The 27452-nt window shown below is 41.1% G+C and overlaps 1 protein-coding gene across 3 annotated transcripts in view; it reads left to right on the top strand.

The window, feature by feature from the left end:
• Positions 1 to 208: 208 nt before the first annotated feature.
• Positions 209 to 27452, top strand: part of RALGAPA2 (Ral GTPase activating protein catalytic subunit alpha 2) — a 118366-nt gene continuing 91122 nt past the window's right edge. For all 3 annotated transcript variants that reach the window (XM_052701116.1, XM_052701106.1, XM_052701120.1), the window contains exons 1-8: positions 209 to 458; positions 8744 to 8854; positions 9399 to 9448; positions 22009 to 22066; positions 24792 to 24835; positions 25592 to 25766; positions 26285 to 26400; positions 26701 to 26839. In XM_052701116.1, the coding sequence (XP_052557076.1) occupies positions 353 to 458; positions 8744 to 8854; positions 9399 to 9448; positions 22009 to 22066; positions 24792 to 24835; positions 25592 to 25766; positions 26285 to 26400; positions 26701 to 26839 (799 nt within the window). In that variant the 5' untranslated portion in view covers positions 209 to 352. The remainder of the gene's footprint in view (positions 459 to 8743; positions 8855 to 9398; positions 9449 to 22008; positions 22067 to 24791; positions 24836 to 25591; positions 25767 to 26284; positions 26401 to 26700; positions 26840 to 27452) is intronic.

The raw sequence follows: 27452 nt of genomic DNA, 5'->3' as shown, positions 1-27452 counted from the left end.
CGCGGTGACGTCAGCGTGACGCCGAGCAACAGCGCACCGCAGTGAGAGAAGACTACAGCTCCCGGCGTGCAACGCGCGGCGCCCCGCCATGCGCAGAGACTGCTTCCGCGCGAAGCACGCCGGGAGTTGTAGTCACCGCGCACGACGCTGGGCCGCCGCGGCTGCGCAGTGGGGCGGCGCGGGCGGGAGGCGGCGGGTTCCGCCTCGTCACGCCCACCCACGGCGGCGGCGGAGGGTGGCGAGCTGCGGGGCCGGCGGAGACGCTGCTGTCGCCTCGCTTCGCCTCCCGCTCGGACTCGCTCTCGGCCCGGCCCTCCCGTCCTTCCTGCGGAGCCCACCCGAGGGGCTCGCCATGTTCTCCAGGAAGGGCCACGCCGACGCCAGGAAATCCACGCAGAAAGCTCTAGACCCCAAGCGGGACGTGCTGACCCGCCTCAAGCACCTCCGGGCGCTGCTGGGTGAGTGAGAGCCGCCCCGCCCCGCCCAGAGGGAAGCGGGCTGCGGGCGGGAGCGGCTGACGGAGCCCTGAGGGACCCTGAGGAGCCCCGAGAGCGGCGGCACGGCGCACAGCCGCAGCCCCGCGGCACCGCGCGGCGACGCTTTCAAATCTCCCACCTCACAACAAAGGGCTCCGAGCCGGTGGGGCTGGGCTTCGGCCCCTGAGGGAGAGAGCTGGTGCGGGGCTGCGCTACCCGAGATGTCCGAGTTAGCAAGCGATGAGTGCCTCTGGGTGGCAGAGGTGGTTGGTGTCGTTTGGTGGTAAAGTAGTGGGAACCGGCGGCTGTTTGGGTGCGAAATAGCCAACAGCCCCGCAGGATGCGTCTTCAGAAGACCGGTGCGTCTGAGTTGTTGTTCACTGGTCGGTGTGGATCGATGGGCTGAGCCCGGCGGGATGAGCCTCACCAACCCGACCGTCGGGTGCTGCGCTTTGGCCACAGCAGCCCCACGCAGCGCTGCAGCCTTGGGGCAGTGGCTGGCAAGCTGTGCGGAGGCAAAGGCTGCGGGGCCGTTAGCTGACAGCCGGCTGAGCGTGAGCCAGCAGTGTGCCCAGGTGGCCAAGAAGGCCAACGGCACCCCGGCGTGTGTCAGCAGCAGGAGGTGAGCGGCCCTCCGCACTGCCGCTGGTGAGGCCGCACCTCCAGTGCTGCGCTCAGCGCTGGGCCCTCACTGCAGGAAAGACACCGAGGGCTGCAGCGTGTCCAGAGAAGGGCAGCGGGGCTGTGAGGGGTCTGGAGCACCAGTGTGATGGGGAGCGGCTGAGGAACCGGGGCTGTTCGGTCTGGAGAAGAGGAGGCTCAGGGCAGACCTATGGATCTGCAACTACCTGAAAGGAGGCTGTGTGAGGCAGGGTCGGCCTCTGCTGGCAGGGAACGGCCATAGGATGGCCTCACGTTGTGCCAGGGGAGGTTCGGGTTGGCTGCTAGGAACAATTCCTTCTCCAGAAGTGATTCTGCACTGACACAGCTGCCCAGGGAGCGCTGGGGTCACCTGGAGGAGTCCCAGAGCCGTGGGATGTGGCACTGAGGGACGTGGGCAGTGGGCATGGTGGGATTGGGTTGTGGTTAGTGATCTTAGTGGTGTTTTCCAACTTTAATGAATCTGTGATTCTAATTCGTCTATTTATTTTAACTTTAAGGAGCTTGTGTAACTGTAGTTTGGGATATACTTTCCTTGTCTGTTGCAGGGTTGAATCTCTCTCTTCAACATCTCCTACAGCGGAAGTCTTAACGCCTCTCTTTTGTTTCAAAACATTGAAACCTGTTGCTGAATTTTGATGGTAATCTAAGTCTTGCAGGGGTTTAGATAGCCTTATGTTCTGCTGGTGAGCAAACAGCAGCAGGAAGTAGCTCTTCTAAGCGCTTTCAGGCACTGTCCTGGTGTAGGAGAATCAGTGGTGGTGTTAATACTTGTTAACCTCATTTTGATTTACTTTCTGAGAGACAAGGAGGAGAAAGTGATGCATGAAACTTCCATTTGTTGTGTATGCTGCTTATTTTTTGAGTCTGGTGGCCCATCTCGGCCACAGCTGACCATTATGTGGGAGCCTCAGAGACGTCTTGTTAGCTGCAAGACTTTGGTAGCTGGTTACAGGAAAGAGCCCAAGGTTAGTGACTTTTGAAGAAAGAGAAGTCAGTCACTGTTTCTGCATCGCTCCCCTTGGTCACTGCACGTGCTGGCTGTCAGCCACTGGTACCATCTAGGAGGAAGCACAGGCTTTGTGCAGTCCTCCCAGTGCTCTGCCTGCGGCATCAGGCTGCATGGGGGAACCTCGCTGTGGTCTGCAGCATGGGTCAGTGGGGCTTGAGGTTAGAAGCCTCTTCCTGCAGCATTTCAGTGACGGGAGAAAATACATTAGAAGCTTTCTAGATGTGCTGTAGCAGAGTGAGCAGCTTTTGTAGTGACAGTGCTGTATGTGGTCCTGAGTGAGAAGACAGTGATGGGTCTCCCTCAGGACACTCTGGGATGGCTGTGCTCTGTGAGTGCCAAAATGAATGAGTAGAAGTCTCTGATAGTTTAGCAGGTTGTGGATGTACTTGTGTTGGGTTGGTTTTTTTTTCTTATAGGTTTAATCCAACTTGTCTGTGATTTAAACGTGATACTTCTCCATGCATTTAGCGAGCTTATCTCAAAAGAGATTTTTGGGGGTAGTTAATAAGTGGAAAAAGTGCTGGACGGGTGAGTAGGCAGTCTCATGTTATGCTCTACAAGTAGCGTTGTTTTGATGTATATGTATTTTTTTATCCTCCCTGGGGACCAAGCTTGTGCATTTCTTGTACTAGAGGTGTGTAAAATGTTCTGTTTGGTTGATTTTGTTTGCTTGTTTTCAAATCATACCATGTATCTGCCTGCCTAAGGATTTTGGCAGGCGAAAGATACATTATGCTCATGCACTGCAACTGTATATTTAACTTATTGGCTATGTGCTCCACAAACCATACTAAAATAATTTCAAGTTTCGTTTTAAGTAATCTGGGGAAATGTTTTCTTTACCAAATGAGGTTTTAGAACATGTTGTGAAACCATCCTGAAGAAAGATCGTTCTAGGATAGAACTGGCAGACATTTTTTCCTTTACGTCTCCCCTCACTAAAATAAGCAGGCCTGAAGAAATCCAAAATATGGCAGCTTTTAGTTTGCGTTCCCTTTCCAGCACTTGTGTTTTGTAGATGAAAAGTCCAGAGTTCAGTCAGGAGTTACAGCCCTTCTGGGGTCGTCGTTCCCTGCCCCCCTCTGCTTCTCTGTGCCCACAGTGGCACTTGTTCTTGGAGTAACTGAGCAGATGTCATTGTGTTGTCCTTTGTTATTGCACAAAGTCACTGCTAAGTGAAATGGCATTTACTCTGCTGAGATCCTACTGATGTAGGAGGGTAAAAATAAGAGGAAGGAAGATAATAAGAGAGCTGGGAGGGGAAGGAATGTTTATTTCCTTAAATAAGGGGTTGTGTGAGCAGCAAAAACAATAAAACCCTTTACTTGATTGATTCAGGCCTCTTAGCTGTCATCTGTGGAAGTTTTTATCAAAGAAAACCTTCCCTTTAAGTGCGTTGCTTGTAACATCCCTCAGGTCCCTTGAAGAATTGAGGCCCTGCTTCTGTGAGATGTGTCCTTGTGTTTGCTGGGCTGTCACTCAGTGGGACAGCTGTTTACAGATGTGACTACGTGATGTCTGGAATGAAAACCTTACTGTTGCAAAGTGGGTGGTCACCTGTGTTAGGTACAATACTAAAGGATTCATTTTGTTAATTGCTGTGTACGTGCTCTACCCTTCCTGAGGAATTTTCATCTGTTTTCACGAATAGATGTGTCACAACACGGTGTCTTCTATGAATATGGTGCTGTGGGGCAGTGACCTGTGTTTACCACAGTGCTCTCCATTAATCAACGTGGGATCATTATTTGCTGTCACATACGAGTGGAGGGGATATCACAGGGCACTTGAGCTTTATTTCATACTGGTGGGGAGCCTCTTCTTTGTGCTGGTGTTATCCTTGCTGATTTCAGAGCATCATTTGCCTGAGGGCTGCAGCACATGCTTGGGTCTTGAAACTTGTTTTATTGTAGGCTGGGAGTTGTCAAGTCTGTGTGTGGGTAGGATGATCTCTGGTGATTTCAGTTGGCTGCCACCCTTCACATAACACTTAGGAAATGAGAACTTTCCCTTTGCTGCTTGTGAGTGTGCTGCAAGCTGCCCGAGAGGTGGTCACAATAATACTGACTTAAGTGGCTGAACTTCAACTTTTTTTATGCTGACTAATGATAGAGATGATAACCTTGTGTTTAAATGGCTTAGGTTGTACTGCTCGAATGGTGTGAGCTTGCTAGTGATATTATTTTAGACACATTCAGAAGTTAGTGCTTGCAAATGTCTGTGTTTAGAAAAGCCATTGCTCCTTAGATTACCAGCAACACTTGAGATGTTAAAATTATTTTAGAAATTGCTCTAACTAGAATTTCTTTTTCAGTGATGGCCTTTGAGTAATGGTAACAGTTTCCTTGTGAAATGGACGGTCCCTGAAAAAAAGAACAAAACTGATCTTAGGGGCTTTTACTTAGCATTTAAAGCTCTAATTTGAAACAATTGCCATTTCTTTTTCTGAGACAGTTAGTAAAAATAGCATGAAGTTTGTGGGGTGAGGCTGGTCATAAAAGTTTATCATTAACCAGAGTGTGACTGCAAAGTCATCTTTTCATCTCCTTTACTTCTTTCTAAGTACTCGAGACAAAGAAAATCCCTGGGGATTGTGAGAGCTGTATATAAATAACATAAAACCTCACATAAAACCACCTGACTCTGGAAGTTCATGGAATTAAGGGAGGCTTTCTCACAGCTTAAACAAATGCGGTAACACATCATAGTTAATACAGAAATAAGAGGAAAACCGGTGTGATAAGGACACAATTATTTTCATACATATATATATGTATATATTACGAACCAAGGAGAGCACTGAGCATGCAGTGCACTCAAATTCTTACTAGATGGTTCCTGGTTAGTTAATTTCCTTAGATGTTAAGGTTAAGCAGTAAGAGAAGTGTGGGTGACTTGCCATCATGTAACGAGCTGATTTTTGTATCTTCTAGAGAAGGATTCTCATGTACACCCTCCAGAACGTCCTGCTGTTTCCTTCGTGTTGCCGTGAAAGCTGCAGAGTGCTCATGGGGAAGCATTAGCTAATGAACCACCTGACCTTGCATAGGGAATGGAGTCAGGTTATACGTGTTCTTGGAAAGGCACCAACTGTCTGACGGCTGGTAATGTTTGCCAGCTTGTCTTAGATTTTAGTACTCAGTTGTGAATTCAGAAGGTGGTTGTTTTTTGCTGGTAGTAATGTGGGGGTTACTTATCAGTCAATATAGACAGAAAAATAAATAGAAAAATATAACCTAACATCTGCAGTTCAGCTTTGCTCTTTAGTTTTCCTTCAGTGCTTGTAAGTGTTTCTTCAGTCAATTCGGTGCGGCAAAAGTCAATATTTAACCTTAGGATCTACACTGAGAAATAGTAAACGACACTTAAAATCATCTCGTGAAGGACTCTTTCTCATCTGCTTTTGTTGTGGTGATGGTCTCTGAAAAGGGCAGAAGCAGTGGGACTGGGGAGGAAGCTGTGCTGCATGTGCTGCTGCCTGCCCAGAGGGGGGAGCCTGGAGGGGGGTTGCTGCTTTGCTCTTAATAGCAGAGCTGAGCAGTGGTGTCAGGATGACGGCTTGCTCACACAATTGCAAGAAAATCGTACTTTCAGAGCAGATATCTTGTCCTAAGGTAGCAGCCGGAGGTGTTGCTGATGGCTCAGAATTCAGAACCTTACATTTTGAAACGTGAGGTTTATTCTCCATATTCTCCAATTTATTCTCCATATCCTGCAAAGGAGTATAAAGAACAAAGTAGTTCAGTGGGGAAAGGATGTGACTGAGAATGCATGCTTATGTCAGAGTAGCAGATGAGTCATCTCCGAAATGCCACATTTATAGAATAGAGAATTTACTTTTTTTTTTTGATTAGGCAGCTCCTTTCTCCTCCTTTCACAATTTAAAGGGAAAGTTTCCTTAATGAACTCATTCTTTCATATGAAAGCCTTGTAAATGAAAGCCTTGTTTTCTCCTAGAGTTGTGTTTAACAACGCATTCATAGAGGGGAATAATTGCACTTAACTTGCAAATTCAACACCAGTAGCTTGAAGGAAACCAATACCATGTAAAAGAGTTTCCATGCACTAATTGTTGCCATACTGCAAGCATCCAAACAAAGCCTTCTTACAGAAAAGCTATCAATTTATTGTTTCAGGGGATAAAAAAAGCACGAAACACCGGTGCTATTCAAGGCTAACATCAATCTTCTGTTGATGTGTGATGTTGTTGGTTCTTCTTGTATTTAACTTTGTTGGCTTGGTTAATGAATGGCTTTCTTGAGAGGCTGTTAATAATTCTTACGCTTTCTCTTCTTACTTCTGGGTGGAATTACATCTTTCCTTGGCCAAATCAATTACAGCAAAGAACAAGCATAATTAAAGCATGGTTGGCAAATGTCATGTTTAGGAAATCTTAGGGGTTTTTTTTGGTTTTTTTTTTTTGCTTAAAAAATAAGTTTGTTTGAATTCTTAACTCTACATTAAGGCCCAAGGTAGTGTTGCATGTGTAGGCTTCTATTATTTTTTAAAGAAATTGGAGATATGTTGATTTGTTGTTTGTTTGATTATTTACCAGATAAATTTAACAGCTAGATTTGCAATTAACTTCTGGAAATGATTGCTGGCATTTCTTTTTCTCCAGCAATAGCTGTCTGTTCTGGTGGTGCAGGAGCAATATAGTCAGGTAGCCATGCTGGCATCAAAACATACCTTGTAGAATATTTTCCTGAGTTACTTCAAAATTGGAAGTGGTTTGGAAACAGAAATGAAAACTGTAGATAAGATACAGCTCATGTTTTGGAAGTATTTCTTGAGCAGTGGGATTTCCAGCAGTCAGTCTGTAGCCCAGTGATCTCTGACCTCTGCTTCTAACATTAGCCGCCTCGTGTGCTCCAAGTACTTTCCTACAGCTATTCTCTAGATTGCTTCAGTTTGGCCTGGGTAGGCTTATTTATTTACTAAATAGTTCTGTGACTCTTAATGAAAACTCCAGCTTTTCCCCTGCTTCCCATCCTCCCCGGGTAGGACGGTGTGCAGGTGGTGCCCCAGCTGGCACAGGGCTGTCGACAGGCTCACCTTCCCTTGGTATCTTTTAATTTGTCAGTATTTGATGTAATTTACAAAAGTACATCAATTCCTTTCCGGAGTTGCGTGCTGTTCTGAGAGAACTGTTTCCAAATGCACATTAAAATCCATGTGAAATGTGATTTCTGGTTGAGCAGTGCTGATGAAGATCTTCAGATAGCAATATTCGCCGATGCCGCAGTGATGCTTCAGCAGCATATTTGTCTTCCTCCTCCTCCACGTCAGCCTCAGGCTGTGTGTTTGTGAGCATTTAGTTTCTAGATCTTGAAATACGGGACAAGAAATGTCTCTAGCCCCTGCATAGTACATCTTTTAGAATTAGTAGACTTTTTCTCTAATGATCTAATTTATTTCATCTTACTGGCAACAGTAATTTAAATCTGCGAGGTTGGACTGCTGGGGCTCAGGTTTTTATTTACTGAAACAATTGGCTGTGTGATACAGGTTTAGCTCCTGAGAGAATCAGATTACGGGATTCAATTCATAGTGAAGGTAGAAACAAGCTTTCTTCTGTCAAGCAGCAACACTGTATAAATTTCTACAAACGCTCTTAACTCTCTTTTCTGTAATTAAACTTGAAAATTATGAACAATTATAAATGGTAGAGAAATCTGCAGTTGTTTCATTGTAAAAGAAAGTGTTTCAATTGACCTTTCCTTTTAACATGCCATTATTGTTTGGTGTTGAGGCAGTCACAGTGAATGTACCTTTGGTCTTTTAGAGCTGTGTTTTAGCCTTCACTTGGTCTTGCCCTTTTACTGAAACTTCCTGTGCAGACTTCCTCTACTCAGTGTAAAAGGTTGATTTTACCCTTGGGTGAAGGTTCCATATTATTATTATTATTATTATTATTATTTTTAAATGAATTGTTTTGAATTCACTGAGGATTCCTAATGATGTGTGGAATCTTTACAGACAGCTACAGGATGGCTGCTGTGTGGCGTAATTTTCAGAGTAATTAAGAAAATTGTTCATAAATGAACAAGCAGTGCAGTTGGCTATCAGATGGGCCAAAAGCCAGTCCATGTTCATGGCTAAACCATTTAGTACCTTTGCTATGTTTGGGTTCAGTCGTGTTACTTCATGCTGTGGGGCATGTGGAAGAATTTCTAGCAACGTACGTTTCTGATGATCCAAAAGGATTCAGTTCAGTACTTAATGTAACCCCAATGAGGAGATCTGGTGAATTATCTTGATAACAGGCAGCTTTCACATTTGTTAGCAAAAAATGTCTCTTAGGAGTTGTCCATAGCAACTCTTAAGAATTGCTATAGAAGCAATATGTGGGTGCATCCTGTCTTTCTTTTTTAAGATGGAAAACAAACCTAAACAACACGCAAACTTTGAAAAACTGAGTAAAAGCATGCATTTTCCTATTTCATTTCTAATGATGGAAACACAATCTAGTATAAAATATTTAATGAAATCACTAGAATTGTTTCATAGTGCACTTCATTTTCCAGTTTGCATGAGGAGAAGTGTTTCCAGGTTTCAGATGTTGTGTAATAACTCCATTTGTTCTTCTTGCTAGATATTGTGGATGGAAGTGACCTGAAGCAGTTTTTTGAGAACAATTATTCTCAAATTTTTTTTATCTTCTATGAAAACTTCATAACACTGGAAAATAGCCTGAAACAAAAAGGTAAGTGTTAAGAGTTTAGCTGGCATCTTAATTTTACGGTATCAGTAGTGATGATCATAGAACCATAGACCATGGGAAGTTGCTGCTTGAAATGCTGTAGGTAACTGACAGGAGTTGTAAATACGTGTTTATGGTTTGAAGCATAATTTCTGAACTGAAATTACATCTTGTGCAATTCACATCTTCTCATCTTGTTTTGAAATGCTGATGGCCTTTACCATACATTTGAGTGTATGTCTGTTCAGCTGAAAAATATCAGAAAACCACAGAGCAAACCTGACCATTGAAGATAACACTGAGTAGAATAACTGGGTGCTCCAAGGTGAACCCAATCGCATTGCTTTGCAGATATGGGGCTCTTAACTATGCCCAAAGAGGGGAGAGATACTGAAATTCAGAAATATCCTCCTCTTTTGATACTAGATGAATTCAAATAAACCAAGTGCAGCATTGTTGACTTCAGTTGAGTAGCAGCAGTGTATTTGCTCCACCCGTTTCATCACACCGCGTATTATGTCAAATGATGTTGTTTTCTTTCTTGCAGGGAATAAATCACAGAGGGAGGAGCTGGACTCCATCCTCTTTCTTTTTGAAGTAAGTTTTCCTTACTAGGGAACTATTTCTTCCTAATTGTGTGTGTTGTTGTCATTATGTGCTTGCTACTACCTTTACAACGTGAGGTAAAACCGGACATCAGTCAAAATGACAGCAGGTGTCCCTGCCTGTAAGAGATAAAAGGCAGAAAAGAGCTAGGGTGTGCATTTTTTTCAGATACAGCAATAATAAAAACAATTATGCCACAGAAATATCTGACTTGAAAGAATATCCAGAGTTAGATTTTATCGAAGACAAGTAAACTAATTTAGCTTGCAGAGTAGTCTGAAATGTGGCTCTGGACAGTATCATATTGCTTAAGTATAGTTATTTTATTAGTTGGTACCCTTAGGGTGGAAGACAGCTTGGTTGAACCAGAAGTAGAGAGGAGGACATGTGGGGGAAACTTCCTCAAACTTTGAACCTCAACAATAAAGCTTTAAAGGAGAAATGAAATAAATTGAATTAATTTTTAGATCATAAATGCTTCACAGATATAAAAATGTAGCTGCTCAGTTCTAAGAAATCTCATGGTAAATTTGTATGCCTTACTGTATTTAGTTTCCCTTGCAGTACTTGAATGAGAACATGCTCAGAATATAAGTATTACGTTGCTTCTTAATTGTAAATCATTGTGTTTTGCTCTTCTTCAAGTTACTGAGCACACTTGATAATGTGGTAGTTCACGATACGCAGAAATTTTAATTAATATATCCAATAAAAAAAAGGGTGAATAAGAGTACGTCAGAACTTCAAGGTTTTTGCTTGGTGAGAAGGTATGGCTCTAGATCTTGAGTAACTATTGCATTGCTTTCTGTAACTTAAGGAAAAGCTTGAGTATATTCATCTGTGTATTTGTTAGGTCAACAGCAGGTAATGTCTGTGAGGGTGAAAAAATCTCTGGTGGCTAAAACTAGAGTTGTCTTTTGAAGTACATTAGAAGGAAGTATTTAATACCTTGCTTTCTTTGCTACCCTTGCAACATGTTCTTCATTTAGATTTCTTCAATGTGCTACTTCGACTTCAGCTTTCAAAGTTGGGGTAGTTTTTCAAATTAGTATTCTCAGTTTTTGAACAATAAATTCTGACATCAAGGAAGTTGGATCCAAATTTAGGATTTCAGAGATGATAAGCTCAGAAAACAGGTAACACGTAGCTAAGTCTTGTTGTGTTCTGCATGAATTTGGTAACCACATATACTAATGGTTTGTTTTCAAGAGTACAAAAGGAAATGTATCCTTCTGGATACTATAAGATATTTAAAATTGTGTCCACACAATGCACGCTGTGTGGAAGGTGCTTCCCATCACTGTAGAAGTATGTGTTGTTTCCCAACATATCATTCTTCCACTAACAAGTTGAGGCAGCAAGTGATCAAGGAGTGACAAGAATAAGTGAAGAGGAAAGTATCAATACAATTGAATTGTCTATTTCAGAAAACTTTTTTGATTATATTCAATTTGCAGTCAGAATTCCTTCAAATGTCATCCTGTTTCCTTTTGAAGAGTGAAGACTGAATGTGAACAAATCTAAACAATTAGGCAAAAGAATCCTGTCATTCCTGTAACACAAGAGATTTTCCTTTCGGGGTAAAACTGGTTGCTGAAATGCTGGAGCAGTATGCGAATGTAATTCGTCTTTAAATCTCATGGCACTTCCTATAGTAAGATATTTCTTTTCCATTTTACTGTACTTTAAAAACCCCAAACCTGAATGGTGTCATTCTTGTTACATGATAACAGTAGTGTTGAAATGTAAGAAAATCTTGAAGGAGTCGAGAAGAGCAGCCAGGGATGGAGGGAGAAGAAATGACAAGACAAGGTTCGTTTTCATGTTTCAAGATGAAGCAGTATCTTGGCTCTGTCTGCATTTCATCTCCAAGTGAAATGAAAGCTATGTTTTTGAAGAAACAGGATCAAGTCTCTGAAGATGTCCTGTTATTCCTTCTCCTTATCTAAAGAAAGAAAAAAAGACATCTTTAATTTCATGTTTTTGCTTCTGTAATACATGGGATGATGAGTTCAAGGCAACACAATGGAAGTTGCTCTGAAAGTAATGCCTCCTATTTATTTCCATGGAGACTACAGTAGATAAAAAGAGCACAATAACACTTTGATAGAGCACATTCTCTGCTACAAAACACTATTTTTCAGCATAGTCACCACCATTAGCTGTGCATTTTTGCCAGCAATGAACAAGAGCCTACATGGCTGGTCTTTCACGTCGCTGTTGCCACTTGCTCTTGTTAGACTTTGTGCTGTTAGTGATTGTCCAATAACTCATCAAAATCTGCAAGGCCTCTCTGCCCTCAAGGGAGTTGACATCTCTTCCCAGTTTAGTATCATCTGCAAACTTACTGAGTACACATCTGAGTCTCGTGTCCAGATTATTTATAGAAACATTGAAGAGAACTGGCCCTAAAATGGAGCCATGTAGAACCCCTTTAGTGACTGGCCATCATCCTGAGGCGGTCCCATTTACTGTGACCTTTGAGCCCAACCTGTCAGCCAATTAATTGCTCACTCATCTTCTTAGGTATTTATGGACATTTTGTCCGTAAAGATACAGTGAGAAGCAGTGTTGAAAGCTTTTCTGAAATCCCAAAAGATTACATCTGCTGTCTTTCCTTGGCCATCTCTGTGTGTAACCTTGTAATCAAAGGAAATTAGGTTTGTTAAACTGGGCCTTCCCCTTGTGAACCCGTGCTGATGGCAACAATGACTGCGTTGTCTTGTAGTTCTTTTTCAATAACTCTCAGAATAATCTTCTCCACAATTTTACCAGGCACTGAAGAGAGACTGACAGGCCTGCAATTACTAGCGTCTTCTTTCTTGCCCTTTGTGAAAATCAGAACGTTTTCTATCCTCCGGTCAACTCTGGAACTTCTCCAGATTTCCAAGCCCATTTTAAAAAAGATGATAATTAAGAGAGGTCTCGTGATTACATCAGGGTATTAAAAATACTGGCTGATAAGAATTCTCTTGGGTCCCTGTAGACTTACATAGCCAGCTGGAATAGCAAAACCCACCCGAGTTTGAGGTTGTCTGGAAGTTTATCATTCCTGCAGTCGTGGTCCTCCAGCTCGGGGCTCAGGTGGACCCAGCATCATCATCAGTGCTGAAGACAGAGGTGAAGAAGGCATTAAACATCTCTGCTTTGTCTACATCCCTGTTTGTGAGGTGACTAACTCCACTGAGTAACAGAATTTTCTTTGGTCCTCCTTTTGCTGTTAACTTATATTAAAAATGCCCTTTTTGTTGTCCTCTGCAGTACTGGCCAGCTTCAACTCTAACTGAGCTTTGGCTGTATTAATTTTCTTCCTACAATTGTAAACAGCATGGCTGTTCTCCCATGCCACTCAGTTTCCTTCTGAAGTCTGCATGCTTTACTTTTCCACCTGAGCTCAAGAAGAAGATCCCTGCTCAGGGAAGCTGACCTGCCCCACCTGCATGACTGCTGATGGTTTGGAATTCCTTGTTCTTTGCTCTGAAGAGGCAGGATTTAATCAGTGACCAGCAGTGATGGACCCCAGTGCCTTCAAAAGCACGTTCCTGGGAGCCTTGCTAACTGGTTGTCTGAGCAGCCTGAAGTTTGCCCTCCCCATATCCAGGGTTCAGGTTTTGCTGGCAGTTTTCCTCCTGTCTGAAGGTTTTAAACTTCAGTATGTCATAGTCATTGTGACAAGACTGCTACCGAGTGCTACCTCACCTGTGAGACCCTCTCTACTTGTAAAAAAGGATTATATCTAGAAGGACACCGTTTCTAGTTGGTTCCTTTTTCTGCTTTTATTTATTTATTCCCAATAAAGCATTAGTAAGAATCTGATGTAGGATTTTGTTTAAGGCAGCATCAAATTACACAAGGTCTTACATATGCCCTGCCTGTATGGGTGGCAGGAGAAATTCTTTTGTTCCTCCCTTCTCACCCCCAAGTGAGAATAGGTATCACCTCATTTACTGAGCAAGGCTGTGCATTTTAATTGCATCTCATTAATACACTTACTCTGTGGCCTTGAATAAGTAATTAAATTTCTGTGTCTATGTCATTGAATAGAAAATAGCTAATGCTTACTCACCCTGTTAAAGTGAATAAATATGTATTCCTGTGTCTTGAAAATGGGTGGCTAAAAACCAACTCAGTATGGCTTAAAAATATCAGGAAAACATAATGGTGAGGAAAAAAAGAAACACAGTTACATATGAACAAAGTACTGTTTTGGTTCTGATGGAAGAGAATGGCATTTTAGCCCAATGAAGAAACAAAGAAGAAATCATTCCAGTATGAAATTTGAAGCGATCTGCTTCATGGTGTTAATGTACTAGAAGTAACTTTGCAATCCATTTATGCCTCTGACACTTAATAACTTAATGCTTTTTAGGAGAACAGTTTTTTCTAGGGCCCTTTAGTACACAGATCAAGAATATGTCGGTCAGAATACAGGACAAGGAGAGTGTAAATGCCAGGTAATTAAACATTCATATTGTCAGCCATAGGAAACAGAACTAATTGATTGTTAAGCTTACCCCATTTAATCTGTTGTCAGCATGAACCAGAGGTTTCCAAGAGTTTTCTTCTAATTAGCTAAGTAGGTAATTACTTAGGATTGAGAAATCCTGAATCCAGGTGGCTGGGGTTAGCTTTTTGAAGAGTCAATAAAAATATTTATGAAATAACGTGACATGCTTTTTTCTGGTATAGTTTGGTGACTGTTTTGCTGCTGTTCTTGAGTGACACCTAGTGTGTACGTTAAGCAAAAGTGCCCTCTGTTTCCACAAATGCTCTGAAAACTAGGTTGACTCTGTTGTAGTTTACTGAAATCTTAATTTTACACATCACCTATGTAGTTAGGGCTCTTAATGGTACAATAAGCAACATATTAATCAAAGAAGAAATAATAATTGAGAAGGAGTAATATTAACAGTAATTTTAGTTAACTTAAAAGTGCTTTTGCAGTTACTGTTCTCTGTGGTATCAGGTACTGATTCCTGTGACGCTGAGCCTTTTGCATCTGTGGCAAAACAGGAGCATGCTATTGGTTTTGATGTATTACAGAGGTAATTTATTTCCGTTCTCTATAATTATACTTCATTAAGAACAGCCACATCTCATGCTGGTGCAGTCAGCCATTCAGTGTGTTCACTGGATGAAATATTCTGTTCTTAGTTTCATGACTTCTCCTTCTAAAGCAGCAAAGCAGGTCACTTGATCAGAGTAGCCACTGTTGAAGTTTTTCATATGCTGCCTGTGTCTGATTTGAAGTATCCAAAATATGCCCACAGCAAGTGGATTTGAGTGTTAAGTGGATGTAAAATGTAAGAAATGTGCTAATAGCTTCTACAGTACGCCTATCCGTGATACTGTACACCCATATTCATGGTCTGCTTTTGCTTTTGTACAAGTGTAAGCATTTTTCTGGAGATTATAGTCATAGAATCCTAGAACGGCTTGTGCTGGAAGGGATCTTAAAGATCTTCTGGTTGCAACCCCTGCCATGGGCTGGCTGCCCCCCACCAGCTCAGGCTGCCCAGGGCCCATCCAACTTGGCCTTGGGCACCTCCAGGCATGGGGCTCTCTGGGCAGCAGTGACAGGGCCTCGCCACCCTCCCTTAGCATCTGTTCTGCTCATGAAGAAGCAAAATCACTTCTGATAGGTTCTGAGCAGTACCAGACAAAGTGTTTGTAGGTAGGCAGGTAGACCAATAGTCATACACAGAAGGAAGAGTCAAACTCGCCCAACTGGTGAAGAGGCTTTCTGGCTGTGCAGCACTCCTCAGGAAGCAGCCTTGCTCTAGGAGATGCTCTCCCTTCAGTGGCCTTTTTGGTCATGTGGGCACACAGCTGGCTAACATTCAGTTGGCTGTCAGCTAATCGCCTTTACCTCCATGCAGCCAAGGCTGTAGTTGTGCATGGGGTAGTTGTGACCAAAGTGCAGGACCCTACACTTGGTCCTATTGAGCTTTTATCCCATTCCCTGCTGTGTCCCATAAGAGTGGGAGATTCTCCTTGGCCATCCTCGTACTGTTCATGTATTTGCAAAAACATTTTTTATTATCCTTGACAATGCTAGCTGGATGAAGTTCTTGCTGGGCTTTTGCCTTTCTGATTTTCCTTCTGTATACGTTAGTGACATCCTTATATTTTGTGGAATTGCCTGACACTTCTTCCAAAGATTGTAACTCTCTTTTTTTCCTGGAGTCTCAGCAAAAGTTTTCTGTTCAGTCACACTGGTCTTCTTCCCAGTTTGTCTTACAGCACAGGGATACAGCCTGCTCCTGCACCTTTAAGATTTCCTTCTTGAGGGATGTCCAGCCTTCCTGGACCACTTTGCCCTGCGTGACTGACTCCCAAGGGATTCTCTCTCCCAGTGAACATTCTAAACATCCGAAGCCTGGAAGGCCATAGTGCTGGGGTTCCCAGACCTGGATGCAATACTCCAAGTGGGGCCTCATGAGAACAGAGGGGAAAAATCACCACCCTCTCCCTGCTGCCACCCCTCTTTTGATGCAGATTGGGGCGTTGTTGGCCTTTTGGGCTGCAAGCCTGTTCATCTATCAGAACCCTCAAATCAGTTAACTGAGCTTGCCCATACTTTGAGCTGATTATTTTATTGCACTAGCTACTGGTTATAACACAGCTTTGTTGTTGTCAGAAACATATCTCAGTATAAACTGCAAGTGGCCACATACTCAGAAGATTAAGATGTGGATTGGTCTGCTGTCAGAATCCGAATGTAATGATTGCAGAAGCAGCTGTATAGCCTAAATTTATTACTGCAGATGTGCACGAGTTACTTGTTCCACAAAGGGTGATGATAATTCAGCATAGGTTTATAATTGACTGTAGTCTGTTAGCAACCCTTTTGAAAAGTAGATTACAGACAATATGCAGTAAATACACTGCATCTGTCAGAGCAACACCTGCTGCAATGGTGAGGCCCAGTAGGTATCAGCATCACAACCACAGCTTAGGAATAAAACCTTCCTTTTTAGCAGTCTAGTAATGCAATCAAATCAGTTAAAAAAATATGTAAGTTTGCTTCCTTCTAGACTAAGGGTGCTGTGATTATATTAAGTATTGAACTGTAGGTCTACTTTAAATGGATTATTGCATGAATTAGCAGTATTGGTTAAGCACCTGAAAAAAAAAAAGGGATTTTTCACAGCTTAGTCTCATAAAAACCTGCATCAGTGAAATGTGCAGTAGTTTTTCATTCATAGCTTTTTTTTTTGGAAGGCTTTAGAGCTGTGTTGTCAATTTTATGGATGTACAAAAATATGTTTTTCTGATATCTCTAACATTTCCTTAGGGCGCTTTGCTTGTTTGAGGATGTTGCTCCTAATGACTTGCTACATTTTGGTTGGAATAAAAAAAAAATGAATTCTGCAGAACTAAATTGTGTAGTGAAGGTGGACAACATAAAAAGTTATTGTGAAATTGTGTACAGGGAATAATTAAGTTATTATTGAGTTCTTATTGCCATGGGAACTGCTTTCTAATTTCTTGGGGTTATCCCTTTTCTGTAACTTTATTTTTACTATTCAGATTTTCTTCGTATCTGTACAGGTAAGTGGCTTAATTTCCACCCCTGTCGATTGTCTTACCACTGGGAGTTTCAGCTTTAGATCCAGGTTTTAGGTTCCGTTCCAGCTTTTTACTTGGTTCTCTTGCTTACTGTGGTGACAACTTCCCCTGTTTAAAGTTGTCTGTCACAGACTTGGTTGGCTGATTCTCAAGCTCAGTAGATTAAGAAGGGTTTACTTTTTTGTAACAATAAAAGTGCTCCTTTCTAACACATGGAAAATAGCTTTCTGAACAGTCTTCAGTTTATTCTGCTGTAATTATGGTTAATTCATCTATTATTATAATAACATTATTCTTCTAGCATTCCATTTTAAATTGTAAATGTACACAGTGTATATTTGGGAGATCTTTTTGTATAGTGTTATGCTTGGGGAAGAATATGGTCTTGCTTGCTTTGGGCAGATGTTTTCCCACTGTAAATAATTTATGGATACAATAAATAGGGTCTCCCTTTATGGAGGTAGAGCTGCTGCAGGCATACTAACTTCATTGAGCTCTTGGCCTCACCTAAATCAGTGAGTAACAGCAGAAAAAATTCAGAATTATTGCAGATTTTAATAGCTGAACCTTCTGAAGCTGCTGTACAGGTAACACCAAACAGTCTTAAACATAAAGATGTAGGAGAGCTGTTCTACATTTGATATGGATTACAGTAGGTACACCTGGCAGCAGACTAATAGGAACTCCTCATTATGTACAGGCTGTATCAGGAAAGCTATTTTTTTTCCTCAGAATCCATTCCCCTGAAATGAACATTATTCTGGACTTGTCATTGGCATCGCCTCTGAGAGCACATTCAATCAGCAGGAACACATTTGATTTTGTTGCTGGTTAATAAGATGCTCTGCATAGTGTGTTACCGAGCAGCGATGCTCATCATCTCACTTCTGTGCAGGTACAGCTGGAAAACATCAGGGCATAGGGATCTTTGGTGTAAGGTTTGGTACAGCCTTGGCTTTCTCTGCATTCTCCTTCAGGGCAGAGTGGCACACTGCAATAGATGCAGAGCTACCGATCAGGATATTACTCAGCTAAGCTGGCAAAAATAAAAGCCTTTTAAAAAGAAATTGCAGTTTTAGTTAAGTCAGGAGGAATTTGTTTAAATACAAACCTTGGTGTTTTTTATTGTTCTTTGTTAAAATGAAGAGAGAGATCTTGCAAGCGTCCTGTGTAAACTAAGATTTAAACTTAACATTATTCCTAGTCATGCAGGAAGTCGGGAAGAAAAAGAACTATGGATAATCAGTTAAAAGAACTGACAGATACCCTGATGTGTTGATCAGTAGTAATACCTAATTTCTATTTCAAGTGTGCTATAATGGATTACCATATAGATGCAGCAAAGCACTAAGCATTAAATAGATCTATGTGTTTTCTGAAAAAGCAATATTATTTCACACTGTGGGGTTTCTTAAAATATTTCTTATTAGTGTACTGGGAAACTACAAGCAAGATGTCAATAGCCAGTTTGGATTCACAGCGGTGCTGCTAAAAGTCTAGGCTGGAGTGCAAGAAACTATCATTTGTTTCATAGAAATGGCAATACGAGTTTTTGAGAACCCCAGGGGTTGGGAGAGTGAAGAATATATTCTTGGAAATACTGAAAGGACAACGACCCGTGCACGTGCAGGACAGAATATTATGTCGTGCTGTAGCACTGGCCTTGTCTTGTGGCTGATGCACATATGTGAAAACTACCCATCAAAAGAGTGTTCTAGCCTTAACTTTGAATTTGCTTGTAGGATTCTGAAGTTTTCATTTAATGGTATAGACCTTTAAACATGCTAATGCATATTTGCACTGCAGGAGCAAACGTGCCCTCTGAATTTAGATGAATTCTGTGCATTTCAGTCTTCTGCAAAGCGCTGATATCTTCCAAAATCACTGTGATAGCAACCTAATTTGGTTTCTAAAATGACTTCACCTTACTATTTGGTCATCCCGTGCAGATGATTAAATGCATCTTTGCATTTTTCCAAAGTGAACGCATATTTTTTTGCCTGGTTTTGAGATGCTGAAACAGAGAAAGGTGTGCGAAACAACTGAAGTGTCCCAATTCTTGCTGTGTCAGGAGATACTGGGAAGCTGAAGCTTTCCCCAGCCAGGAACTTCTGTCCTCTTATTATTTTTTTCAAACTTTAAATTGTTTTGATTCAGTCACCTGACAGAGGTGCTTTTATTTTGCATTTTATTCTTATTTATTTATTACAGCTACTTTTTATTTTTTCTGACACCATAGGCATGTTCTTTCCTTCTTCCTCTGTCCTCCCAACCCTGTGCAGTTTAAAGTATCATCTGGCTTTTCCTTGTAGTTGTCAGACTCTGCAACAGGATTTTTGTGCCAAAATTGCTTTGAGCAGGGCTTAAAATCAGCTCAGTTGCCAGAGTTACTCTTTCTCAAAATAGATCAGAATTATGCATCTTCGACACATTGTCAGCTTTTGCAGCTTACACCTTGTTATAGTTAACTTTCTAGAAGTGAATTTCACTCCAAGTTGAGGTGAAATTTTGCAAGATACCAGATGGCCATGTATGCTGCATGCTATCGTGCCTCTGGTCTTTCCCACATAACAGCTACTGTGCTCTGCAGCTTGTAGGGAGGGCATGGTGAGACCTGTCCTGCCTCAGTGTGCTGCTGTGTTCAGGCAACACCACAAGAGGTGGTTCTTTGGTTCAGTTCTCAATCGTTTGGGATGTTCAAACTGGAAAAACGGCTCTAAGAACACTGTTAAAGCTATTGGGAAATGGCTGTTGTTTCTTTTTGCAGCTAAGGAAAACGTTTGTACGTCATCACATTATTTCCCCAAATTTTTCCTAACAAATGCCTGGTGTTCAAGTGTATTTCAGATTTATTCAGTGAAATTGACATCTTTTCCAGGTGTATTTTGTTATTTGTACAGAAATGCTTCATTCTTTCGAAATGTGATGAAATTGGTTCTCAGTAGTTAGTTTTGTTCTGAAACAAATGAGAGAGAATTTCTGTCTGAGGACGAGCTGAAGGTATCTTGCTTAGGGCAGCCTTTGTTGCTGTGACGATTGCTGTACTTCTTTACTGATCTAAAAAAACAGGAATAAAGAGCATTTACTTATTTGTTTCTGAGATAAATGTGAAGGCACGTGGAGGCTTCTCCCTGTGGTGTATTGTGGAATTCAGTGAGGCTTTGGTTGCTCCTCTCTGGGAGAGTTTTCCCCTGCGGCCTGATGAAGGAGCTCTGGGGATAGCGCTGAAAAAGAGCACGGCGAGGACATGAGGAGGATGAGCCTGATCTATTTATCTATTCACTTTTAGAAATGCCAAATACTATTTGGGGAACATGTGCTGTGGATGTAAAGGAAGAGCAGTCTGTCTGTATGACCCGAGGTCTGGTTCCCTAAGTCTGTGAACCTCTCATGCCTTCCATCTTCTGCCATGGAGAAGGGAATGCTCCATCTTCTATAGATCGTGACTTTCAGTGTTGTATACAGTTGCTGCAGCACTTTGTCGTGAAAAGTAAAAAACTGTCATAATCCATCTCTCAAGCATAGCATTTTTAACAGCAGTAATGATTCATGTGCAGGCCATCTCCGAAGGATGGCCTGAAACACAAATTGTTGCTTTCTTGGCTGTGACGCTTTTATTTCTTCTTGTGAGCTTTTATGTGCAAAAGACCAGCAAATGGGTCACCACTGCTTCAATTACTTGTCATTCATTGTGCATCCTGCATGTGGTTTTTCTGAAGACTTGATGGCATTTCGTTATGCAGAAATTTATTCTGGTGATTTTGTTTGATGATTAAACCCCGACTGCTAGTCATGTGTGGGATTGTTCAGTTTGATTTCATTTCCTAAAGAAGGTGTCAAAACTATTTTCCCATTTAGATATAACTTCTAAATTTCATATCCCAGTAACTGAAAAGTTGTAAGTGCCAGACATTTTTTTCTCTGAAATCTGTACGAAAATAGGTGTGTTCTCTTGCCTTTTTGGGAAGCTGAGCATCAGTAGGTTAGCTATCCTATACTAATACTACAGCTGCTTGCCAAGTCCTAGTTTATTATGCTAACATATATATAAGTGTCTTGAAACTTGATTTAAGCACTATTTAGAAGCCACGTTTACCAAAATTAGACCCCCGGATAGCTTGGATTTATCCAAATTATTTAATGGCATTACCATCCAGTAAGCTGACAAAAAGTGTTTGGTAGCCCCAACTGTTCTGTGCAACTAATATTATAGGAAATGAATTCCATTCAGGAAAGCACTTAAGCGTATGCTTAAATTCTTTGCTTTGTGGATGCTCTGTTGAGTAACAAAACTGAGGGGAAATGGGCTTGACCAAACCTCTTTCTTTGTTTGATCTGCCTCTGTTAGCATCAGTCAGAGGAAGATTGCCGTGTATTATTCCACATAAGTGCTTTATTAACTGCGTGTGCTATGAATTAAATTAGGCTGGCTTTGTGTAATTTGGCTCGGTTTCACTCAGCAGCTGAAAACACAGGTAAATCATCTCACGGTAAAATAACTGCCCTGCTGCTCATCTCTGCCTTAGCTGGGAGATAGACCCCATTAGCTGATGAAAAGGCAGACCTAAGCCACCCAATCTCAAAATCTGGACTGTATCAATCTAACAGTAGTTATTACCAGACACTTCAGAAAAATGTAACCCAAAGTGAGCCTCTTAGGAGGAAATTCTGTCTGTGACATCTTCATTGGAAATCAGTTTATATTCTGAGATGCTGGGGCATTCCAGGAGAGGGGGAAGGGGAAAGAGGTTTGTGCCAGTGTTACAGCGTTTATTTAGAATCATTCCAAGCATCTTCCTGTGTAGCAAGGAAGTAAGTAATGGTGAAGAGTTCTAATTATAACAGCTATCTGCTTTCTGTTGTGTTTTCTCTGTCTATATATAACCACTTCATGTATGTTTTGTGTATCAGTTTATCTGTATCCTCTGAATGAGCCAGTTTATTATGGAAAATTTGACTATTAGTTTTCTTCCCTGCAGAAAATATTGCAACTACTGCCTGAGAGGATTTTTTATCGGTGGCATTTTCGCAGTATAGGTAAGAAGGGATGGTTTGAAAATGTTGTAGTAAAAATGAAATCCATGTTTTCTGTAATCGCTTCCCTGGTTCTGCAAGTCCTTTAAACCACTGAGTGACATAGTTTTGCCCAACACACAGATGGTACTTAAATGTGAGATTTGCATCTGAAAATTCTTGAAACATCTGGAAAATCTTTTTACCTGTCAAAGTAGCTCTGTGTGTTCTTTGTGCTGTGTGGTTTTGATTGCTTGCTTCACTTCTATTTTTGCATGAAAGCTCCTGGAATTTTTGTATTCTTGGATTTGCCATGGTCCTCTTTTTGTCTCTTTCATAGCTTTTAGAGCATCAAAATGGCGAGGGATCTAAACCAGCACACCTTTTCCTAATTGGGTGAATTAGGAAAATGGGTGAATTAAGAAATGGAGACCCATTTGCATTCACAGACTAAGTCCAAAAATTAAGATTGAGAAGGGTTGTGGAATCTGTGTTTGCTCTCTTGCAAATTTGCACTGTAAAGTCTTTCACAGATGATCACATACAAATGCTCATGCAAATTTGTTGTAATAAAAATTGCTCTTTGCCTAGATACAGGTACCATTGAACTTGGTCTCCTTTTGGAAATATATTCTGATACATTTCTGCTTTCCATTGGTGACTGTTGAACAAGCACAAGTTACACTAAATGTGAACCATCGGGCTGCTGCATCACATAAGTGTTTAATTTCTTCTGTGGTAATCCTGTGACATTATTCTCTGTACATTTGAATTCATTAATATTTGTGAAGCACTCGGTTACCACAATCAGTGAGAATTAAAAGAGGAATTTCTGTTTCAGAGTTGGAATAGCGAAACAAAGAAAGGAAGGACAAAAATTTAAACTTTTTTAATAACTTTGAGTGGCCCACAGTCTTGCTGGCCTGTGTCTGTGGAATTCTGAATACACAGCACTTCTGCAAGTCTGGCCCCAGCTGTCTTTCATGGATCCTTCATTCAGTGGAGGATTTGCCAAGCCAGCTGACACTGGCCATTTCAGGAACAAGAACCTGTGGGTGGCATTTGTTTGGTCAAATCAAGAGGCTCTCCATTCTTTACCTGCACTCCATGACATTTGTGATACATACAGTGGCTTCTGGAGCAAGGGGGGAACGGGAGGAGCACAGGAAAGGAGCTGGTAAAGCTCAGCCTTTTTTTTTCCTTAGCTTCCTGTCCGTTCTGTCTGTTCACAAGCAGGTATTTTGCAGAAGTCTTCATAAGCATAGAACTGAACATTGCCTTGCAACAGATGCCTAAAAAACAATAATAGGGCTGTCACCTTAGTTAAGACACTTAGAGGGCTTGGCTTAAAACTTGATATTCTTCTGCTACTTGTTCACCTTAAAGCATTCAGATAATAAGCATCTAATGGTTGGGTCGCTCTTGAATGTTGGATTACTGAACTTTTGTTGATGAGTTTTTCAGTAGATGGTATAGAGATTTCAGGTATATCTTCAAATCAGGTTCTAAAAATGCTAATGAGAAAATTGTTTGGCTGTCTTTATTTTCAAATATGTGAACTTTCTAATTTATTTAAATATTTCCTTTGACCATCCCTTGTGATCACATGCAGGAGACAAAGAAAACTTTATTTTCCTCATTTGACCAGACTGAATAAATTACAGTCAAGTGAGAGGGAAATACTTCTATTTTGATAGTCCAAACAACTTGCAGTCCACTGAACTAAGCATCTTTGGTTAATTAACTGTGAAAATTCTACTTCTGAATGCTTCCAAGGTGGCCACAATATTTTCTTTTGCTGTTTGTTGAAGTAAATTGGACAGTTTCTGCTGCTTTGGGAGGGGAGCAATGGCTTGTATTTCTTCATTACAGTTCTTTTTTGCTGGTGAGGTTGGCTTGGTTTGGTTTCCAGCACTGTTTCATCAGCTGTAATGTTCTTGTCCCAACAATGTATTTGCTGTTGCAAAAGAAATAATGAGTGGAAGGTGAAGGTCAAGGAAAGGGCTGTTGTCACATTTCCAGTTAGCACTGGGAAAACTAAAAGGAGATGTCTGCTTGACCACTTTACTTTCATTTCATCTCAACGAGTCCAGAAAAAATTGCTTGTAGGCAGTTGCTTTAGAGCTAATGTATTTACGTCCTTGCTCCCTTTGAACAGTCGTATGTGGATAAATTTATAGCTGTGTTTGATAAATGAGCTACAAAATTTGGTTGCAGTTATTTAAAGTGCACCTCGTACTTTGCTTTTTGCTTGATGTTCCCGTGTAACTGCTAACGTGCAGTTGTTTATATGCTAATAACTTCCATCTAAAATTTTGAAATAGAGAGATCTCAAAGGGTCACTTCTAAGTAAGGCTGTAATTCTCAAAACCAGGTGAAATAACAGCTGCCTTGTACGTTCTGTTATTTTCTGAGGAGTTTGACTAAAAACATTTTTAGCTGAAGAATTTCATGTGTGAGATCTAATTTTAAGCCAGGCATTTGGAACAAGCAGTTGACCTGGTGTTTTTAAACATGAATCAAAATGTTTTGCAATTTCAGTAGCTGTTGGGTTGTTTGGGTTTTTTTTCTGACATAGCCATGAGTATCACGTCTGTCATTTTGCTTTTTATCCCCCAGAAATTTTCATCTTTTTTGAAGACCAGTGTAATGACAGCGCAGGAGTAGCATCAAAGTAGCCTTTTCTGTAGTGTTTTTTTAAAAAGCATCTTAACATCTGATATGTGCCTGTTTCATCTTCCTAATCCAGGGTCGATTTTGAAGAAACTTTTGCACACTGGAAACTCTCTCAAGGTATCTCTCTTCCATGATATATTCCTATTTCTTTTTCATTTAATTTGTGTGAAGCAAATTATTTTACAGATTTTCAGTGTCAACGTTTTTTCAGATCGCTGAGCTTTTCCATTTACCTTTTAATTACAAGTTTTAAGATTGGAACTGTAGGCTATTTTAAAATTCATATTTGTCAGTTGTGCTGCTCTAATGACGTTTGTAAATCTAGCTGGAGAAGCTAGCAAAGTATTTGCTTAATGCTTCATTTTTTCAGATCTCTCTGGCATGAAGTACATTATATTACATGTATAGGTTTCTTGGTTTTGCTAAACACTTTTAAATCCATTTTTCATACTGCAAAGAAATGGCTAAAATTAATGAGAAAGAAGAAGGTGAACTTACAGAGCACTCTGCCTTGGGTGGTTTTGTTACATCTCAGTTTTCTTGGGGATCTTCTGGTCCTGCTTACATTGAGGACAGCAGCTTGCCTTAACGTGCATGGAGCTGGCATTGTGTCATTGGTAGGGCAGAAGCAGGTCAGCTCCTTGTCCTCCAATGGAGGTTGGGGCCATCATACACAGTTTTGGTACAGCTCACCCTCACCCTTCTGTGCTCTGGTTAGCTTAGCAGTAGGATTATTTATGCTATGACCAAAAGACTTACTAGCACAGAATTGGAATCAGTGTACTTGTCAAACACTTTCTTAACAACTCAACTACATTACTGTACTTTCAAATTTGTTTTCATATTTTCTTCTACAAAATCATCCCCTTGTAGATAAGATGTGAAGGAATCCGACTGTTTCTTCTCTGGCTTCAAGCACTTCAGACTAACTGTACAGAAGAGCAGATATTAATATTTGCATGCCTTGTGCCTGGGTTTCCACCCGTTATGTCCTCACGAGGTCCCTGTACACTAGATAATGTCATTAGTCCTCCTAATTCACCAGATGGTGAGTAAACACAATTTCTGTGCTGGGTGTTTCACCTTCTCCCTTTCCCTGAAGTCACTGTGAACCAAGAGCTGCTTGCAGGGGCAGTGCCGTGTGATTGGTGCTGTTTGTAGCTCAGAGATGGCCTGCAATTGTCAAGCTACTGACAATTTTTGCAGTGTTATGGCCTTCAGGTTTTGTCATTCTGAGTTAAGAACAATTTTGTTGGTTTTTTTTATATCGAGGTGAAGCTGTATGAACACCTTACTGCAAAGTTACTGTGTAGGTTTACAGCTTATTTGTTAACCTGCAGCATCTGCTTGTGTTAATCCTTCCAGACTGCACTGAAGCAAAGGTTGGTCCTGTCCTCAGATGTCTGTGAAGGTGTTTGGGAAAACACAGGAAGCCCAAGCAGTTTGGCTTTGTGCAACTTAGTGGCACATTAGTAATTATTAACAAATTGATCTTTTTATAGAGAATATGATTTATTTCAGTATTTTCAGGTTTTCTATGTTTAAAGCATTTTCTCTTTATTCTAGCTAAGATTTTTCCAGAAGAAATTACCCCGCTTTTGCCAGCTGTCTCTGGAGAGAAAATTGCTGAAGACCAAACCTGCTATTTTCTTCAGTTACTATTAAAATATATGGTAATTCAGGTGCGGAGGAGATGTATGTTTGTAACTATTCATATGGGGAGGATTGTGTTCTACTGAGCTTTGTTTCTCTGATATGCTGAAGTCCTTCAAGGTAGTATTTCATATTCTTCTTGTGCTTTTTAAAAAAGTAAATACATTTGGGGCTGTTGTTTTTTCATCTCTCATGTTAAACTGCAGTTGTTCATCTTTCTCATTAAGTAGAGCAACATTTTGTTACTCGTCAACAGGGAATGACTATCAGTGTAAAACATGATCTTCAAGCTTTTTGTTTCTTCCTTTCTTTTTAATTCTTTGGCAAAGGCTGCAAGCTTGGAGTGGAAGAATAAGGAGAACCAAGACACTGGTTTTAAGTTTCTCTTTACCTTGTTCAGAAAATACTACCTTCCACACTTGTTTCCATCTTTTACAAAACTAACTAACCTCTACAAACCTGTTCTAGGTAAGTAGCAAGTTTTGTCTTTTAAGTTTAAAAAAAAACAACAAAACACCTTTCTTCCTTAAACAGAAAAAATAAGCATCAAAAGTCAAGTAAAAGAAAACAGAGTTGTAACTGAGAAATAAATGAGCTCAGTTTGTGTTGCTGGAAGCATCTATAGGAAGCACTTCTCTGGAATTAAAAGCATGTTATTTCAGTAATGCTCACATTTTCCTTAGACTTTCTTCTAACATTCTACTGAATTATATATTAGAGTCAATAGGAGCAGGGTTGTTAAGGCTCACCTGATACACTGCAACCTCTTCTTTGTCATTCCTCTCTTCCTTCCTCTGACTTCTAACTCCTGTCTTTGCAATTTGCCCTTAGTGTCTGAATTCACCTCAGGGCCACTTCAGTCACGTTCACAACTAGAGCACAATCCTTCCCTGTATTTCAGCTGTATACAAGTGATTTTTTCCCCCCACATCTAAGCATCTGTGTTAATTGTGACCCAACCTATCTCTGTTTGGCATTCTTCCACTTTCTTCCAGTGCGTGTTCTCTCTTTTATTTCAGCTTGTGCAGAGCTCTTTGCACCTGAGCTGACATCTCTTTCCCATGTGCTAAGTACCCTTAAT

Source organism: Tympanuchus pallidicinctus, unplaced genomic scaffold, assembly GCF_026119805.1.
Source record: "Tympanuchus pallidicinctus isolate F22 unplaced genomic scaffold, pur_lepc_1.0 scaffold1, whole genome shotgun sequence".
Taxonomy (NCBI): Eukaryota; Metazoa; Chordata; class Aves; order Galliformes; family Phasianidae; genus Tympanuchus; species Tympanuchus pallidicinctus.
This window is presented reverse-complemented; position numbering and strand designations above follow the sequence as displayed.